We start from the raw sequence: 19,417 nt of genomic DNA, 5'->3' as shown, positions 1-19,417 counted from the left end.
ACTGGGCAGGCACTGGAGAGATGGCACAATGGACGACCCCCGAGTCCTGAGCCCTGAGAGTTGAGGCACACACCTGTAAACCCAGGACTTGGGGGATAGAGGCGAGGGGAGGATCAGGAGTTGATGGCCATTCCCAGCTACAGAGGAAATCCAAGGCCAGCCCGGCATACAGGAGACCTTGCTTCAAAACAAAAACGACAAACCAAAACAGTTGTGGAGGCCTGGAAAATCCCAGCTCTCAGGAGGTTGAAGCAGGAGCAAATGTGACTAACTGGAGGGGTTGGGGATTTGGCTCAGTGGTAGAGCGCTTGCCTAGGAAGCGCAAGGTCCTGGGTTCGATCCCCAGCCCCGGAAAAAAAAAAAAAAAGAAAAAAAAATGTGACTAACTGGACAAGACTGGAATCAGAGGTCAGCCTCTGATTTCTACATACATGGTACACATGTGTGTCAGCACACATACGTGTGCGATAAGGGAATGCTGTCATCTAGCTGCTCTGCTGTGGGAGCCACGGGGACTAGGAAGAACTTGCCCTTGAACCTTGGGGTGGTTGGGGGTGTTAGCTAATAATCCACACTGGACTCTGTCTCCTGGACCCCTCCCCACCACCCACTGTATCACGGCCGAGAGGTCACGGTCTTCCAGAGCGAGGCAAGGGCCGTCTGTTACCAAAATCATTGTGGAATCATGGTTGAGGCCCTGAGGCCCAGGATCTAAAGCTAGATGGCCAGACTGAAAACCTCTGTGGATTTCCAAGCCCCTCTTCGACAAGTGTTCCCAGTAAGAGGGTGGCAGTGCCCAACACACTACCAGAATGCCTGGCAGCAGGGCATCAAAGGTAGAGGCACTGCTAAGGTCTTCTCAAACCCGCTCCTCTGTGCTCGCCCTTAATTTGATTCTTTCTTCTCCTCAGACCTTCCTGGGTGAGCAGAGCCTGAGGGGTCAAAGACCCCTCTGCTCCCTGGATGTCTAGGGTGCCCTGGAGTTCTGCTGCTAAGCAGTGCAAGAGGTTCCAGGTGACAACAGCAGATAGCCCAGCTGGGAGAGTGGCCAGGTGGCACCCCTCCCTACCAGGTGACCCCCCTCCCTAGCAGGTGAACTGGTGGTAGCTAGCCTCACTCAACTTCCTACCCAGTACAAGGGAGGGCAGGGTGAGAAGGGCCAGTGTTTTACATGGTAGGTAGCTGACTGGCAGCAGTGGCCCAGGGTGTGGCCCTGTCACTCTGCCAGCGTCTGCTCTTGCTGTGTCCTGCTGGAAATGGTCTGGGACTCACAGGGCAGCTGGGCTGGGGGCAAAGCCAGGCCAAGGCTAACTGAATCCTTTCCCTGTCCTGACCCAGGAAGAGATTCAGCTGCTGTTGGCAACTATGTGAGCATACTCAGAGGGCAGTGCCAACCTGGGAGTGACTGGTGAGTAAGGCAGGGCAACTGGTAGAGGAGGGCTGGGGAGGGTCGAAGGTGTGGTGATGACTCACGTCTCTCTGCCTTTTCCCTGAGTATCTCCCTGTAGTTCGTTTTCTTAAGTTCTTCAATGATGCCCTTGTTGGCGTCGTCTAAGGCCTGCGGGGGGCAGAGGAGCTGGTGAACTCTTTTATTTTTTTAAAAGATTTGTTTATTTATCATATACAATATATAATATATTAGATTATTTATATATTATATACGTCGATGTTTTCTGGTTCTTTTTTTTTTTTTTTTTTTTCCCCGGAGCTGGGGACCGAACCCAGGGCCTTGCGCTTCCTAGGTAAGCGCTCTACCACTGAGCTAAGTCCCCAACCCACGTCGATGTTTTCATACACACCAGAAGAGGGTATCAGATCCCATCACAGATGGTTGTGAGCCACCATGTGGTTGCTGGGAATTGAACTCAGGACCTCTGGAAGAGCAGTCAGTGCTCTTCACCTCTGAGCCTTCTTTCCGGCCTGAGACAAGGTCTTATTCTCTATCCCTGGCTGGCCTCAAAATTCCTGCCTCCGTTTTCTAAGGGCTGGGATTACAAACATGTGCTACCAACGCCCAGCCGGTTGCTTTGTTTTGAGACAGGGTCCATTTCTATAGGTCCAAGCTGGTCTCAAAAGCATGGTCATCCTGCAGATCGAAAGCTTCTGCCTCTGATGGGATTACAAGCATAACCCGCCGCAGCCTGTTTCCTGTGGGGTCTTGAAGAGGCTCTACCTTTGTCATAGTCATCTCAGAGGCTGGCACTGAGCTCAGTAACTGCGGCTTTGGGGTATGTGTAGCTGGATGCCTGGTGGGCAGCATGGCTCTAGCTAGGGCCTTCCCTGTCAGGTTTCATCCTGGAGATGGCAGTGCAGGCGGGCGGGGGTGGGAGCCTCAGACCTGGTCCCTCGAGGAGCCTCTGAGGACCAATCAGTGAAGTCACTGCCTAGCTTTCAGGGAAACTTCAGTAGCCCCTAGCCCTGCCTCCCAGGAGACCAAGGCTCTCACTCTGTATCTCCTTGGTCCCTTATGGTGCTGGTCACAAACAAGAGCTTATGCTTTTGTCTTGGTTTTCCTGCAGACACCAAAATTCTTACGCCAGGATGACAGCCAGCCACGTGTGGCCTCAGCCACTGGCCTCAGTAAGTACTTGTGCTTTCTGTGGGTGGTCATGTGGGAGAGGATCAAGTCTTAGAGACCATAAGCGAGACTCAGTGGAGCATGTAGCAGGCTTGGGGTGAAGGCAGACATTCTGAGGTGTGTGTTACAGAGGCTGTCCCTTAACAAGAACTGGGCAGCAACACTGGCAGGCCTAAGCTAACCCTGAGAAACACAGCGGCAGGGAGCTCACTGGGGTCTCTTGAGAGGGATTTTTCTACTGCAATATGGAAGTGTTGACCTTGCTACAGCCTTTCCAAACGTATCACAAACTTCCCTCCCGGTCTCTTTTCTGGTATCCTTCCAGCACAGCTCTCTGCCCCTCACCTTGCCCTTGCTATACTCGACCAATCCTGTGTGCTTGGCAAGTTCAGCCCGGGGCCAATCTCCTACTGGGTGTATCCTGTCACTGTCAAGGTGGCCTGTTCCTTGCTCAAGCTCCTGCTCTATGCATCTTCAGTCTGGCCCCTTAGACCACATCAATGTTGTTGTGCTGTGTGCGCTCTGGCCCCTCAGCCAGGGGCCTGTTTCAGAGAAGAGGCGCCCCACCCCCCCATCGAAACCCACTCTAGCAGATGAGTCCTGGGGGATGCCTGTACCTGTGTGCCTCCAGAGTTTCACTGTGGAAAGTGCCTGAGGAATCTGGTGAGCAGGAAGAGGTAGATGGGTGGGGACCCCTGAAGTGGGCACCATCGGACTTGGCCGAGATCCTACATCCACCTGGAGCAGTATCTTTGAGAGGAGACTGGGATCGGCCAGGCAAGCCTGAAGTACCTCCTGGCTTCACCTCATTCAACTTCTGGACTCTGCCCCTGGCACTTCTAGTCTAGGCCAGCACTGCCCAACAGGAATGTCTGCAATAGTGGGACTATTCTAGTACCATGCGGCCCCACGCGTGGCTGCCATGCACTTGAAATATGGCTAAGGACTAAGAAACTGAACTTTGCAGTCTTAAAGTAGGCCAGTAGCTGCCTCCCGGGCGGGGCTGGGTGACCGCAAACTGAAGGGTCAAGGAAGGTCCCCGGGAGAGGATCTCTAAGCTAACACGTAGGGGTTGGCTGAGAGCGTCCTGGAGGAGGTAAACCCAGGAGGACTTAGAAAATTCTAGACAGATTAAAGCACTTCTTCATGGGCACAAGTTAGGGAAAAGGTAGAAGGGCCGGCTTTGGCTGGAGCTAGCCCAAGGCTGGAGAGCCCCACAGCAAGGTTGCCAAAGGCCTTCCTAGCCCCACAGTGCCTTCTCCCAGAGATCAGGGTGGAAGCAAGAGAAAGGGAGTCCAGATGCTTCCAGCTGGCCCTGGAGCGGGTAGCAGTTTCCAAATGCAAGTCCTAAAATCCATTGATGGGGAGACGGTGCCGAGGTCATATATACTTGCTGCCCGATCCGGGGAACTAGTCTGGATTCTAGAACCTGGGATTCTAGGTGGATGTGGTACCTTCCTATAATTCCAGTCTCAACAGGCAAAGACAGGGGATCCTAGTGAGTAGGACTATTAGCGAGTGAGGCTGGTCTGGGTATGACAGCGAGCTCTGGGTTTGCGAGAGAGTCCTCGCCTCGGTGATTAAGGCGAGGGAGACGTCAAGGATGATTCCCAGTGTCAACCTCAGGCCTCCACATGTACATGTGTGGATGTACACACACACACACACACACACACACACACACACACACACACGGAAAATAGAAAAAGAAGGGAGAGGAAATGTCAATCAGCATTAAACAAAGGAAAATGGAAAGCCATTTGTAGTGTGACGTCCTACACCTAGGGTCTTATACTCTCAGCTACTTCAGAGCCTAAGGCAGGAGGAACATTTGAGTCCGTGAGGTCAGAATGGTAAATGGAAAGAAGCCCTCATATCTAATTAATTAATTGATAATTAATATGTTAATAAATAATACATAAGGAAGTGTTGGAGTGCATAGTACAGCCTGTGTCCTGTGACAGGTGGGTAGTAAGCAGCTGGGGCAAGGCTAAGGGCCCAGCCATTCCCCTCTCTCCCCTTCCTGCACCCGCCTACCCACTCACTCTCCCAACCTCCCACCTCTCCACCCCCCAACCCCCACCCTACCCCCAGCCCTAGCTGACAGATGCTCACACTGATGATAGCCTGCTGTGCCTCATTGTTGTGGACCAGCTTGGCTCTCTCCAGGGCCTTCTCAAAGTTATTCACAGCTGACTCGAAGTCCCTCAGCTTCACTGGAGAGTGGGGAAGAAGGCAGAGAACCAATTGAGACACTTTGTACAGCTTGACAGAGCCCCCGGTCTGCCAGGATCCATTAGAAGTCTGTGTCTGCTGGGATCAGCTCCAGATGACCACTGAGAAGCCAGGCCCGGTCTTTGGAGCATGTTCCTGGTCTGTGCAGCACTGAGGACTGGGACAGGGACCAGCACTGTAGCTCCCAGGCCCCCAGTGAGGGGAGATCTTAGGATGGGAACAGTGCACAGGACATGTATCTCCAGGGTGGGGACTATAACCCCATCTGGAAAAGGTTCCTAGAGAGGCCACCATTACTTTTAGGCAGCTTTTAAGTTTTCTGAAAACACTGTATAGAGTAGAGTGGGGGACATGGTAGAGGCTATGATGCATAAAGCCCTGATTTGACTCTGAGCACTGCACAAGCTGGGAGTGGAGACGCACCTGTAGCCCCAACACTTGGAAGGGGTTAGTGTAAGGTCCTTATTGGCTATGTGTCAAGTTCAAGACCAGCCTGAGACTCCTAAGACCCTGCCTTCTTTTCCATTTTTTTTTTTTTTTCGGAGCTGGGGACTGAACCCAGGGCCTTGCGGGTGCTAGGCAAGCGCTCTACCACTGAGCTAAATCCCCAACCCCTCCATTTTTTAAAAATACAAACAAAACAAACTGGGGAGAGCCAAGTAGTAGAGCATACACCTTTAATCCCAGTGAGGCTGATGGATCTCTCTGAGTTTGAGGCCGGCCTGGACTACAAAGTGAGTTCCAGGAGACACAGGGCTACACAGAGAAACCCTGTCTCAGTGGGGGTGGGGAGGGCAAAACCAGCAACAAAAAAAACCAAAATAATGAGATAAAGAGATGGCTCAATGGGCAAAAGCACTTGCTATGTAAGTGTGAAGCCTTGAGTTCAAATCCTCATACTGGTGTTAAAGCCAGGAGAGTCAAGGCCTGGGATGCAGGTACAGGTAGATCCCAGGAGTTCATTCACCAGCCAACCTCGCTAAAATAGAAAGACCCTGAGAGGAAGTCACTGTGTATCTTTCTCTGGTCTCTGCATATGTGTGCATAGTGGCATGCACATGTGCACACATGCACACAACATATGATCATCATCACCATCATATCACTGGACGGCAGGGAGACATGGAGAGGTGGAAATGTGTCATGGACGGCTGCTAGAGCCTCCATTCCCCTCCTCTGATGGGACAGAGAACAAATGGTTCTGCAGAGCTCACCCAGCCTGCTAGTTCTGGAGCCTGGACCAACTCGCTGAGTGACAGAGTAAAAGACCTGAGGGCCCTTAAAAAGCACTCCACTTGGTGCCGGGAACTATGGCTTGGCAGAGATGCATACCGCCAGAGGGAAATAAATAAGCGCCATTTTTACCCAAATAAAGGCCTGGCAAGATGTACCCATGGCTGCAAACAGTGGCAGAAGAGCTCCGGAAATAACCAACCATTGTTTGAGGGCTTGGGGGGGTGGGGGGGTAGGTGTTTAAGGCCCCAGTCTACAGGATGGAATCCATAGCTGGCACTGTGTTTTGTTTTGTTTTGTTTTGTTTTTTTTTGGTTCTTTTTTTCGGAGCTGGGGACCGAACCCAGGGCCTTGCGCTTCCTAGGCAAGCGCTCTACCACTGAGCTAAATCCCCAACCCCCATAGCTGGCACTGTTTATGGGCCGAGGACCTGTGGCCAGGTAGGTCATAAGGCCCTAGGAGAGAACCTGCTACTATTTTTTTTATTATTATTATTAACTTGAGTATTTCTTATATACATTTCGAATGTTATTCCCTTTCCCGGTTTCCGGGCAAACATCCCCCTCCCCCCTCCCAGAACCTGCTACTATTATTCAGGTCAATAAATCTAGCATCTGACTGCCTCCTAACGACTCAGCACACCTCTCGGCTCTAAGTGGAGAAGCTTCCTCTTGCAGCAGAAAGAGACTGACACAGAGACCCAGAACCAGTCAACGCAGAGACTAACGGGCTACAGAATGCCCAGCCTAGGTGGGATATCTAAATCATCTCAAACTGCAGGCAGGGATCTTCACAGGGGAGGGAACAGGAAGACCGTTCAGAGCCACACGGATGACTTCAAGAAAACAGAGTTTTCTAAACACAACAGGGTGGCTGGCACTATACACGCACAGCAGTTAGGATAGCTTTCGTAAGACCTGGGCGAGCCCAAGCCGCACGAAATCCCAACACGGAAGGGGAGGGGTGGAACAAATTTCTGCCCCTAGCTGAGGAGCTACTGGCACCTGAGGGCTGCTGGGAGATGGGAGGTCAGTCTTCCTGAATGGGGTGAGCCCCTGGTAAGTCGCTCACACTTCTAAGGCAGGCCCCACACCCAAAAATTGGGACCCACACCCAAGAGTTGGGCAATACAAATTGGACTTAGTGGATTAAAAGCAAAATATAACACAAGGTTTGGTGGGGAAGAAAGTGGTGGTGGATCAGCGAGGAATCGGAGGAGGGGAGGTAAAATACGTTCTGTGAAATCTTCAAAGAAATAATAAAAATATTATTTAAAAATTGAAACAAAGCTGGGCGGTGGTGGTGCATGCCTTTAATCCCAGCACTGAGAGGTAGAGGCAGGAGGAAACTAAAGAAACAAAACTAACCTACTGGCTACCTTAATTAATTAACTAATTAATTAAAACAAAGCAAGCAAGTCAACAAACAAAAAAATGAATTGTTTGTCCTCGTCCTCAAAATTATGGTAAGAATAGAAGCGTAGAGATGGGTCAGAGAGATGGCTCAGGGGTTAAGAGCACTGACGGCTCTTACAGAGGTCCTGAGTTCAAATCCAGCAACCACATGGTGGCTCACAACCATCTGTAATGAGATCCGATGCCCTCTTCTGGTGCATCTGAAGGCAGACACATTATACTCATATGCATAAAATGAATAAATAAATAAAAAAAAGAAGCGTAGAGATGCTAGGCTCAGCCAGGTCATGCTCAGGCCTGGTGCTGGGAGAAACAGGTAGGATGGGAGTCTCTGAGCCCCTCCCTACCTTGGGCCTGTGCCACCAGAACACTGGCGTTCAGCTGCCACTCGAGGTCCCCTTCCTCCTCAGCATACTGCTGAGACTTTTCACCGTAACTCTGGGCCTGCCACGCCTGGTCCAGTTCCAAGTAGCAGCGGCCAATCTCATGGAAGAGCCAGGTCTTCTCCAGGGTGGTTTTGGCTAGAGGGATCTTCTCCTCCCACCTGGGAAAGAGAAGAACCGGGTCAGCTCCCTCCCAGCTCCGTGCTCAGCCACGGCAGACCCAGGCTTCCCGTGGGAGCAGAATAAAGCTCATTCTTCTGGTTTGGTCCAGAGCAGAATTAGGAAGTACCAACATATTGCCAAACTGCCAGAGCTATTTTTTGGTGACATCTATGGGATCAAATTTGGCATCACCACTGAAAATGATGTTTGAAAAGGGTTCCTGGGGGCCGGCGGGATTGCTCAGTGGTAGAGTAATTGCCTGGTATGTATGCTCGAGACTCTAGACTAATTCCAGCACTGCAGAAACCAACAGAAGCAACTAAAATAGCACAAAAACAACTTTCCAGAATTACTAGGTTAGGTTCAGTGGCACAGGCCTGTAATTCCAAGCACCGGGGAGGCTGGGGCAAGAAAGTGTGCGTGAACGACTGGGAGGAACCACTTTCCAGTACACAGATACCAAGGGCATCACGTGACCTGGAAGGATGCTTGGTGATCAAGTGTCAGAGGCCTGCAGGACAGTGTCTATCCAGAAAGGGTGACTGCACCCAAGGAAGCTAGCTCTCTGGGTCTGGGCTGCCTCTGAGGCTCACTAGGGCTATGCCCACTCACCCCACTGAACAGATAACCAACTTCAGGGTTAGACCTCAAATAGACCATCTGGGGAGTTGCAATACAGCTCCCCTAAACAGAGTCATGGGAGAGCCCCTAAGGAAGTTACAAAGGTCCCTTGGTCTATCAGCTCTAAATTAAGAGTCACCTAGAAATGAGTTCTGGGCTGGTGAGACAGCTCCATGTGGGAGGAGTTTGCCAAACAAGACTGGTGGTGACCCATGTAAGAACCCTAGAACCAGTGGAAGTGTGGAAGGGGAGATCTGACTCCACAAGGTTCTCCTCTGGGCATCACATGTAATTAGTGGGACACATACGCCTGCTCCCCATTCTCAAATCACACATAATAATAATAATAATAATAATAATAATAATAATAATAATAATAATAATAAAAGCAAGTTCTTAGTTGGGCAGTGGTGGCACATGTCTTTGATCCCAGCGCTCAGGAGGCAGAGGCAGGAGGATCTCTGCGAATCGAGGCCAGCCTGGTCTACAGAGTGAGTTCCAGGACAGCCAAGGCTCCACAGAGAAACCCTGCCTCGAAAAATAAAAACAAAAACAAACAAACAAAAGTCAAAAGAGAGAGAAAGAGACAAATGAGTTCTTGAATCCTCACCTTCACCTTAGAATTAGAATTTCCAGGGGTAAGACCAAGTAGTTTTTTTTTGTTTGTTTGTTTTGATTTTATTTATTTTTGGTGCTCACACGTGCGCATGAGTGTGTGTATGTGTGTGTGTGTTCCATATGCCAGGCCTTGGGGCTGATCTCCAGCACAAAGACTAGGGCTTCAGCTGTCACCCGGCACAACCAGGAGTCTAGGTCATCTGGTCCTCTTTTCCTTTCCCCCTTCCTTCCTTCCCCTTTCTTCCTTCCTTCCTTCCTTCTTTCCTTCCTTCCTTCTGTCCTTCCTTCCTTCCTTCTATCTCATCTTCCTCCTCTTCCTTTTCCTCTTCCTCCTGCTCCTCCTCCTCCCCCTTTTCTTCTTCCTCCTGCTGCTCCTCCTCCTCCCCCTTTTCTCCGATGGGCTTTTGCTCTGTAGCTCTATCTGGCCCAGAACTGACAATGCTCCTACCTCAGACCCCTAAATAACTAGGGTTCCTTGCATGATCGGCCACACCCAGTTCTAAGTCCAGTTCACTTACTAAGGCCTCTTTGTCTGGTTTATGTGGCCAGACTGGAATCCTGGTGTGAAGGAAGTAAGTCCCAGTCTCAGGGTGGGGAAGGGGCAGTGTGGGTTACTTACGTGTCAATGGCTTGCTGGAATTTCCCAACTCTGGCAAAAACTCTGCCAATATTGTCAAGGGCTCTCGATTTTGCATCTGGGAGGTCACTGTGGAGAAGCAGCAAAAACAGCCATTAAGCTTAAATCAGATGTTATGGTGAAACAGGCAAGCACTAGGCCCAGGCTCCAGGAATTCAGAGTTCCCAGGGGAAGATGTCCAGGCCAGGCTGACAAGGCTGTGTCACATAGACCCATCTGTGCCCTTAGCCTGAGATGGGCATCATCAGAATCCTTCCGGGATTGACAGCTTACAAAGATGTTCCTTTGGGCCAACGATTTTCCTTCTAGACTTTACCTCAAGATAATTAAAATGTTTCTTATTTTAGAAACAACCTACTAGGGACGACTTAACAATGATAATTGGTAGGCGTGAAAAAGAGTTTACCATGTATGAAGTGAAAAAGTCAGGGGGCTGGGAGTGTAGTTCGGTCATGAACTGCTTGCTTAGCATAAGCAAGACATGAGCTTTCCCCAGCAAAAGAGGGGAAATATATCTACATGGGCCTATGCTGCTGGCTTTGAGGACGCAGAAAGGGCATAGGAGCCAAGGAATGTATGTGCATGCTTGCATGCATGTGTGAGCGCACACACAAACACACACGCCAGAGAGAGAGAGAGAGAGAGAGAGAGAGAGAGAGAGAGAGAGAGAGAGAGAGAGAGAGAATAGCCAAGAAAAGTAGGAAAGTAGGCCCCCAGTTTAGGAAAAGACACCATCTCAAAGGAATAGTCAAAGAGTGCTAGAGGTGGGGGCTCCACTGCCTTCCATACACTCACACTCAGATGGAGTGTGAAGATGGAGGAGGATGAAGGAGGAGGGTGGAGGAGGATGGAGGAAGGTGGACAAAGATGGAGGAGGATGGAGGAAGATGGAGGGGGATGGAGGAGGATGGAGGTGGATGGAGGTGGATGGAGGTGGATGGAGGAGAGTGGAGGAAGATGGAGGAGGATGGAGGTGGATGGAGGTGGATGGAGGTGGATGGAGGAGAATGGAGGGGGAGGGAGGAAGATGGAGGGGGATGGAGGAGGATGGAGGATGGAGGAGGATGGAGGTGGATGGAGGAGGGTGGAGGGGGAGGGAGGGTGGAGGGGGGTGGAGGAGGGAGGAGGGAGGAGGGAGGAGGGTGGAGGATGGAGGATGGAGGAGGAGGATGGAGGAGGATGGAGGAGGATGGAGGATGGAGGATGGAGGATGGAGGATGGAGGAGGATGGAGGAGGATGGAGGTGGATGGAGGATGGAGGTGGATGGAGGTGGATGGAGGTGGATGGAGGAGATGGAGATGGAGGGGATGGAGGGGGATGGAGGAGGATGGAGGATGGAGGAGGATGGAGGTGGATGGAGGAGGGTGGAGGAGGATGAGGATGGAGGTGGATGGAGGATGAAGGTGGATGGAGGATGGAGGAGGATGGAGGATGGAGGAGGATGGAGGATGGAGGAGGGAAGAGGAGGATGGAGGATGGAGGGGGGAGGAGGGAGGGGGGAGGAGGATGGAGGAGGGTGGAGGAGGAGGAGGATGGAGGATGGAGGAGGATGGAGGATGGAGGAGGGTGGAGGATGGAGGAGGATGGAGGATGGAGGAGGATGGAGGATGGAGGAGGATGGAGGATGGAGGATGGAGGAGGATGGAGGATGGAGGAAGGATGGAGGATGGAGGATGGAGGATGGAGGATGGAGGATGGAGGTGGATGGAGGATGGAGGATGGAGGAGGATGGAGGTGGATGGAGGATGGAGGAGGATGGAGGATGGAGGAGGAGGGAGGTGGATGGAGGATGGAGGTGGATGGAGGAGGATGGAGGATGGAGGAGGATGGAGGTGGATGGAGGTGGATGGAGGATGGAGGAGGATGGAGGATGGAGGTGGATGGAGGATGGAGGTGGATGGAGGATGGAGGTGGATGGAGGATGGAGGTGGATGGAGGAGGATGGAGGATGGAGGAGATGGAGGATGGAGGATGGATGGAGGTGGATGGAGGAGGATGGAGGATGGAGGATGGAGGATGGAGGATGGAGGTGGATGGAGGATGGAGGAGGGATGGAGGATGGAGGATGGATGGATGGGATGGAGGAAGATGGAGGAGGATGGAGGTGGATGGAGGATGGAGGTGGATGGAGGATGGAGGAGGATGGAGGAGGGTGGAGGAAGATGGAGGAGGATGGAGGTGGATGGAGGAGGATGGAGGTGGATGGAGGATGGAGGAGGATGGAGGATGGAGGAGGATGGAGGAGGATGGAGGAGGGTGGAGGGAGGAGGATGGAGGATGGAGGAGGGTGGAGGAAGATGGAGGAGGATGGAGGAGGATGGAGGTGGATGGAGGATGGAGGAGGATGGAGGTGGATGGAGGATGGAGGATGGAGGTGGATGGAGGATGGAGGAGGATGGAGGATGGAGGTGGATGGAGGAGGGTGGAGGATGGAGGTGGATGGAGGATGGAGGTGGATGGAGGAGGATGGAGGAGGATGGAGGAGAATGGAGGAGAGTGGTCTTTTCTAAATTACTTTCCATTTAAGGCAGAGACACAGAGACAGAATAATAGAAAAATAAGATTGGCAAGCACCAGGTTACTTCGTTACCTTTTTCCTGTAAAGATTAAGGTAGAGAGCTACATTATCTTGTCAATTAAAACCAGCCGGTTTATCAAACATGGCATTTATCTCTGTAATACTCTTTCCTCTGATCAACTGAACAGCATACTTTCGATTTAGTAATGGGAAATTTAGCATTGGTGACTCCATTTTGATTTTTAACAGCCCTCAGTTACAGATCTGCTCCAATAGCACCTTGCTCTTTCCCATCTCAGGCTGGCTTCTCCACATCTTCTTTTCAGCACCTTCCTTTTCAGCCTGGCATGGTGGCACACGGCGGAAGTTCCCACCTACCCAGTAGGCTGCAACAGAAGAATCACTTGAGCCAGGAGTTTGAGGCCAGCCTGGGCTATACAGTTAGACTGTCATTTTAAAACAAAAACAGCTCGGCATAGTGGCTCAACTAGCATTCATGAGGCTGAGATAGTAGGATAAGGAGGAGCTCAAGGATAGCTTTGGCTACATTATGAGTTTGAGGTTAGCCTGAGCTACATGAGACACTGTCTCAAAAACAAAACAAAACCAAACAAAACAAAAGAATATGACGACCCTTTGGTTGTCTGTTTGCACTGGAGATTAGACCCCACTCTAGCCTATGACTTTAGATCACAGTACTTCAAAGCAGCCCGCCTAGCATGGCTAGAAGGCCACTCCTCAGACGGGATTTAACCTGGGACCTCAGCAGCAGCCAAGTGTGAGACTCCCCCGTGGTAGCTGCTTGCACTCTGCACCCTTGACACTTCTTCCTAAGCTTTCCTGGATAAAGGCAGAGCCCTGTGCTCACCCACTTCCTACCGAGTTGTTGATGGCTTCCTGGGCTTTCTGAATTCCAACTTTGAATTCCCGATCGGGTCTCAGTTTGTAGCCTTGATAGTAGAACACCAGGGCAAACTCAAAGTCTCCCATGGTGTACAGCGTCTCGGCCTTCTGTAAGATCCCCTGGCATAGGAGACTATCGGGTTTCTTTCATTCATTTAAAAACATTGAAATGAATCCTTGTTTTGAAAAGCCTCTGTATGTGTCTAAGTACACAAGCGTGTCATAAACAAGAACACACTCCATGAGGTCCCAGGGAAATGGGTAGGAGGTGGGGTGAGAGACTTTCACAGTTTCGAATCAAACCCAGGGTGGCAGAACTTCCTGTAAAGCCAAACTCCCTTATAGGGCATCAGCTGCCCATAGCCTTGGTCCCTAGACGAGCATAACATCTGCAGATTTCCAAATCCTCCATATTCCCTTGTCTCTGCCAAGAATGGTCCTCCCCATGTCCAATCCAACCTCCAGTCCTGTGTCCCATCTGGTAGTGTCCCTGCCCGTGTCTCTATGAACCCTCAGCCACAGTTCTCATCAGCTGCTCTCAGTCTGCCTAAGACAGGTTTTCCCTTCCAGAGCAGACTCCCCTGGGACTAGGGCGGATGGTCCAGTGGTAGAGCCTGCCTAGTGTATCTGAGGCCCTGGGTTGGATCCCTGAGACTTCTAAAATGTTAAAAGAGAGAGTGAGTAATCTCCTGTTGTGTGACAGGTAAATCCTGTGGCTTAATTTATTCATAATATTAATAAGAGGGCTGCGAAGAGTGGTGGCATACACCCTTATGTCTTTTTTTTTTTTTTATTAACTTGAGTATTTCTTTCTTTTTTTTTTTTTTTTTCCAACTTGAGTATTTCTTTTTTTTTTTTTTTTTTTTTTTTTTTTTTTGGTTTTTTTTTCCCAGCTGGGGACCAACCCAGGGCCTTTGCGCTTCCTAGGTAGCGCTCTACCACTGAGCTAAATCCCCAGCCCTTGAGTATTTCTTATATACATTTTAGTGTTATTCCCTTTCCCGGTTTCAGGGCAAACATCCCCCTCCTCCCTCCCCTTCTTTATGGGTGTTCCCTCCCCATCCTCCCCGCTTGACGCCTCCCCCCCAACAATCTAGTTCACTGGGGGTTCAGTCTTAGCAGGACCAAGGGCTTCCCCTTCCACTGGTGCTCTTACTAGGATATTCATTGCTACCTATGAGGTCAGAGTCCAGGGTCAGTCCATGTATAGTCTTTAGGTAGTGGCTTAGTCCCTGGAAGCTCTGGTTGCTTGGCATTGTTGTACATATGGGGTCTCGAGCCCCTTCAAGCTCTTCCAGTTCTTTCTCTGATTCCTTCAACCCTTATGTCTTTTATTGTCTGTTTTTTTTTTTTTTTTTTTTTTAATGTATGTGAGTACACTGTCTGTACACACCAGAAGAGGGCATCAGATCCCATTACAGATGGTTGTGAGCCACCATGTGGTTGCTGCGAATTGAACTCAGGACCTCTGGAAGAAGAGTTGGTGTTCTTAACACTGAGCTATTTCTCCAGCCCCGCCCTTATGTCTTTAATCCCAGAACTCCAGAGGCAGATGCAAATAGATTTCTGTGGGTTTGAAGCTAGATTGGTCTGTACAGTGAGTTCTAGGCAAGCCAGGGATTACATAGTGAGATCTTGTTTAAAAAAAACAAAAACAAAAACAAAAACAGGGCTGGAGAGATGGCTCAGTGGTTAAGAGCACTGACTGCTCTTCCAGAGGTCCTGAGTTCAATTCCCAGCAACCACATGGTGGCTCACAACCATCTGTAATGGGATCTGATGCCCTCTTCTGGTGTGTCTGAAGACCAATACAGTGTACTCACATATAAAAGAAATAAATAAGTCTTTAAAAAAAAAAGACTTTAAAAAAGAGACTGAAGGCTGAATATGTAGCTCAGTGTTAGAGTTCTTGCCTAGCATGCATGAGGCCTAATGCTGGGGAGACACACAAAGCGCTGTGTTTGATCCCCAACCACCACATACGCTTGGCACGAGGGTGCACGTCTATCATTCCAACAGCCAGGAACTTAAGGAGTTTCGAACATGCTTGTGCACACCTGGCATGTGGTGCATGCACACCTATTAGGGAGGTGGAGCCAGGAGGTCGAGGAGTTCACGGTCATCCTCGGCTATGTATCGAATTCAAGCCAGCCTGGGCTACTTAAATCCTATGTCGATTAAAACAAGAAGTTACCAGCAACAGGAAGGCACATCAATCAAATCTACGTCCACCCAAGAGATAAATGAGTGCTGGAGTACTTAGAGCCTCTTGAACACGTCATTGGCTAGTCTCTAAGTGGGGGAAAAGAACCGGGGAGGCGGGTTGGGGATTTAGCTCAGTGGTAGAGCGCTTGCCTAGGAAGCGCAAGGCCCTGGGTTCGGTTCCCCAGCTCCGAAAAAAAAAAAAACCAAAAAAAAAAAAAAAAAAAAAGAACCGGGGAGGTGTGAGTAGAACTCACTTAGACTAGAGTTTCCAGCTAAGGCCCTGTTTGCAGATGCTGAAAAGGCAGGAACTAGCCAGGCCAAGTTCCTGTGATCCTAGCTCCTGGGAGAGAGAGGTAGGAGGACCAGGAGTTAAGAGGCCAGCCTGGGGCTACACAGTGAAATCAGGTCTCAAAACACAGACAAAAATAAAAAAGGAAGGAAGGTTGTCTAGAATGCTGTACCCAGATGTAACACTCTAGTTAAGTGGCAAGAACTGGCAACAAGAGAGTGGCTCTCTTCCCAAGGCCCAATGTCTAAGAGGACCGACCGATCGGATACAGGTGGACGGGGAGGAACGGGGTGGGATTTCTGGACCCCTTCCTCCACCTCTAACCCCCACTCAGTGTCAAGGGCTTTCCTCCAGTGAGACCCTGACTTTGGGGTCTGATGATGAGTGGGAGTGGCTTGATAGAGCAAGCCCTGGGGTAAGGGACACCCTGTTGTAGGAAGCAAAAGTAGCATAAAGCTGGGATCCTCCCAGAGTGGGTGGCCAGGGCATGAGCAGGACAGAGGGAGGGAGGTATCCAGAAGCCTCCTGGGTTTCCTCCAGGGAGTGGCTGTCTAAGGCTCAGGGGCTCCTGGAGCAAGCTGTGTGGGACAGATGTAAGGGGCAGACTGGGACTGGTCATGTGGGAGACTGGGTCATGTGGGAGACTGGGTCACGTGTGAGATTGCTTACAGGAAGTTCAAAGAGAAAGGCCCTGGAATCTGTTGAACAATAGGGCTGGGCTTGTGTGAGAAGTAAAATGATCTCTGGGAGATGGTTGCTATTGATACATTTTTTTTTTTTTTGAGACGGAGTTGGACTATGTAGTCCTGACTGGCCTAGAACTCACAGGGACCCATCTACCTTTTCGTTCCACGTGCTGTGATTAAGACACTCAGAGTGCGCACGTTTTATTTAACCCTCATGATCCCTGTCACGTGGTATTAGTGACCGAGGAGAAGAACAACTTAAAATCCACACAGCTCTGAGCGACAGAGGACGTGCCTGTCTCCAATTCTAGTTCCATCCCACCCCCTTGCTCCATTCTAGTGGCTGATAACTCAATCTCCCTCCTTAGCCCTTAGGAGCCATACAAGAAATTGCCCAGGAATGGATGGCATTGAGGGTATGGTGGCTAAGTGAGGAGAGGGCTGGAGCCAGTGTGCACAAGGCTGTGAGTGGCACTGCAGACAACCAGGGGTTATGCCCAGAAAGCCATGGCCTGTTATCTTGGGAAGCCTTGAGTCTTGGGAAGAGCCCATTTCTGGGAGTGTTGGTGGAGGTGTTATGATGGATACTGGGGATTTCCCTGTTGGTCAGCAGGAAGGAGAGCTGACAAAGGGTAGTGTGGCTTTGAAGATCTCTGGGAGCAGCGAGAGTGAGAGACAGACAGATGGACAGATGGACAGACGGACAGACAGACAGACAGGGAAAGCAGCAGCTGTGGCTGAGGGCTGAGGCACTAAGTGAAAGTGGGTGGTAGAGTCTGAAAAGGAAGTATCTCCCCAAAGGGTTCGTGTGGAGAAGCATGGTCCCCACTTGGTGGCAGTAGAGAGAAGACATTAGTGCCAACAATCCACTGCGAACTGAACAACACCCAAGTTGGCAGGAGCCTGAGAAGAGTTCAGAACTGTGGGTGAGGGGACACTGTAGCCAAGAGGGACCCCAAAGGACTTAGACTCAGGATGCCCAGGGCCGGGGAGATGGTTCAGTGGGTGAGGGCGCTTGCCGCCAAACCTCAAGGCCTAAGTTTGATCTTGGGACCCTCGTGGTAGGAGTGACTCCCACAACTGTTCCTCTGATCACGCGAATGCTCTGGCATCCACATGTGCACATGCATACAACGAATAAATGCACGAACAAATATATAATAAGTTAAAAACAAAACAAAACAGGATCCCCTAAAAGTGATGGATTCCTTGTCAGGAAGTTCTAAGTTGAGAACAGCTCATTTTAGGGAGACTGGCTATCACTGTTAGATGAATATTAGGTACGGTCTTGAGTCTGCTTTCCTCGTGTGTGTGTGTGTGTGTGTGTGTGTGTGTGTGTGTGTTTGGTGTGTCTGTGAGTGTAAACAGTATGTCTGTGGTGTGGTGTGTGTCTGTGCGTGTGTATGGTACATCTCTGTCTCTCTGTGTGGTATGTGTGTCTGAGTATGTGTATGGTATATAGTATGTGTGAGTGTGTGTGTGGTATGTGTGTGGTATGCCTCTGTGTGTGTGTGTGTGTGTGTGTGTGTGTGTGTATGTGTATGGTATATATCTGTGTGTGTCTGTGTGTGTGGATGGTATATATCTGTGTGTCTGTATGTGTGGATGGTATGTCTGTGTGTGTGGTGTATGTGTATGTATGTGTATGTATGTGTGTATGGCATCTGTGTGTGTGTGTGTGTGTGTATGTGTGTGTATGTGTGTGAGATGAGTGTGTCTATGAATGCATATGGTACTACGCTATGTGTCTGTGTGTGTCTGTTTGTGAACTGGAAGTGACTAAGCCCAGCCTTGAACCTGCTAGGCAACTGCCCTCCCACTGAGCTACATCCCCACCCCATGTTGTCTCAGTTCTAGGCCTGTATCTTTTCCATCCATCCTCCCGTCCACACGGGGCAGGGGCAGCGAGCACAGTCGACTGAGTGAAGGCACTGAGACTGGGCGGTGACGTGACGCACCTAAGGTCCCACAGCCCAGTTGGATCTACTGAACCCTAGACCTTACCTCTGGGTCACCCCATATCTCCTTTAGCTTTGATCGACTTTGTCCAGCTTCCTCTTGGCCCCTTTCTCACTGCAGCCTGAAGCTTCCTCCAGCCTCAGGCCTTCCCACACCGCCAGCGCGCTGCACCAACACCCCTGCCCTGGCATCCTCATCTGTACTTTTTAACAGAGCACACCTGCAATTTAATGGCTATGCCACTTTTTTTTTGTTTTTTTGTTTTTTTTGTTTTTGGTTTTTTTTTTTTTTTTTTTTTTTTTTTTGCCAGATAGCTAAACCTATATCTGGACATTTCTATGTTCGTAATGCCAGAAATATCTGGTATGCCTATGGCCCGATACAAAAATTAAACACCAAGAGTCAAACCACTGGGAGCCCACTGGAATTTTTTAGCCATTATGCTCCTGTGTGTGACCAAAAAGAAAGCTAACAGCCTAGGTTTGTTTTCTACCCTCTATCCTGAGTACTCAACCTAGACTTCCACTGGACTCTCCCTCAGGCCTGCCCTGTGGGACAGAAAGCAGGAATGACCTACGAGCAGCCCTGGCAAAGGCTCTCAGAGGCCTGGGGGCCTTGGTCACCGCAGAGCACTCACTGTTCCTTGGCGATCTCCAGGTCCTTTCTGTGGCTCTGCAGGGCAGCCACCATCTGCCCCAGCTCAATCTGGGCGTTGCCTATGCAGCTGTACAAGTTCCCGACCAGTTCATCCTTGTTGGGTACCTCGTCTTGGTTCCATTCCAGGACCTTCTTAAGTACTTTCTCAGCTTTTTGTAGGCTCCCTTCAGCACTGCCACTGGTCAACACTGAGGAGAGAAGGAGTTGACACGGAGGTCAACTCCGCGTCCTTGGGCTGACTCCTCCCAGACAATAATTTACATCCACGGGTCAGCAGAGGCCGAGGTTCGGGCTGTCATGTTGCCTCTCCCCATCCT

At 50.4% G+C, this 19,417-nt stretch overlaps 1 protein-coding gene across 2 annotated transcripts in view; it reads right to left on the bottom strand.

Annotated features, from left to right (window-relative positions):
• Nucleotides 1-19,417, bottom strand: part of Ttc25 (tetratricopeptide repeat domain 25) — a 29,893-nt gene that overhangs the window by 2,135 nt on the left and 8,341 nt on the right. The window contains exons 7-11 of one of the 2 annotated variants that reach the window (XM_032914476.1): nt 19,081-19,288; nt 9,865-9,951; nt 7,809-8,005; nt 4,694-4,794; nt 1,474-1,558 (exon numbers count right to left, since the gene is read on the bottom strand). In XM_032914476.1, the coding sequence (XP_032770367.1) occupies nt 1,474-1,558; nt 4,694-4,794; nt 7,809-8,005; nt 9,865-9,951; nt 19,081-19,288 (678 nt within the window). The remainder of the gene's footprint in view (nt 1-1,473; nt 1,559-4,693; nt 4,795-7,808; nt 8,006-9,864; nt 9,952-19,080; nt 19,289-19,417) is intronic. The other variant, XM_032914477.1, reaches the window with a different exon arrangement.

This window comes from Rattus rattus, chromosome 9 (assembly GCF_011064425.1).
Source record: "Rattus rattus isolate New Zealand chromosome 9, Rrattus_CSIRO_v1, whole genome shotgun sequence".
NCBI lineage: Eukaryota > Metazoa > Chordata > Mammalia > Rodentia > Muridae > Rattus > Rattus rattus.
The sequence above is the reverse complement of the archived record's forward strand: the minus strand, read 5'-3'. Positions and strand labels throughout refer to the sequence as shown.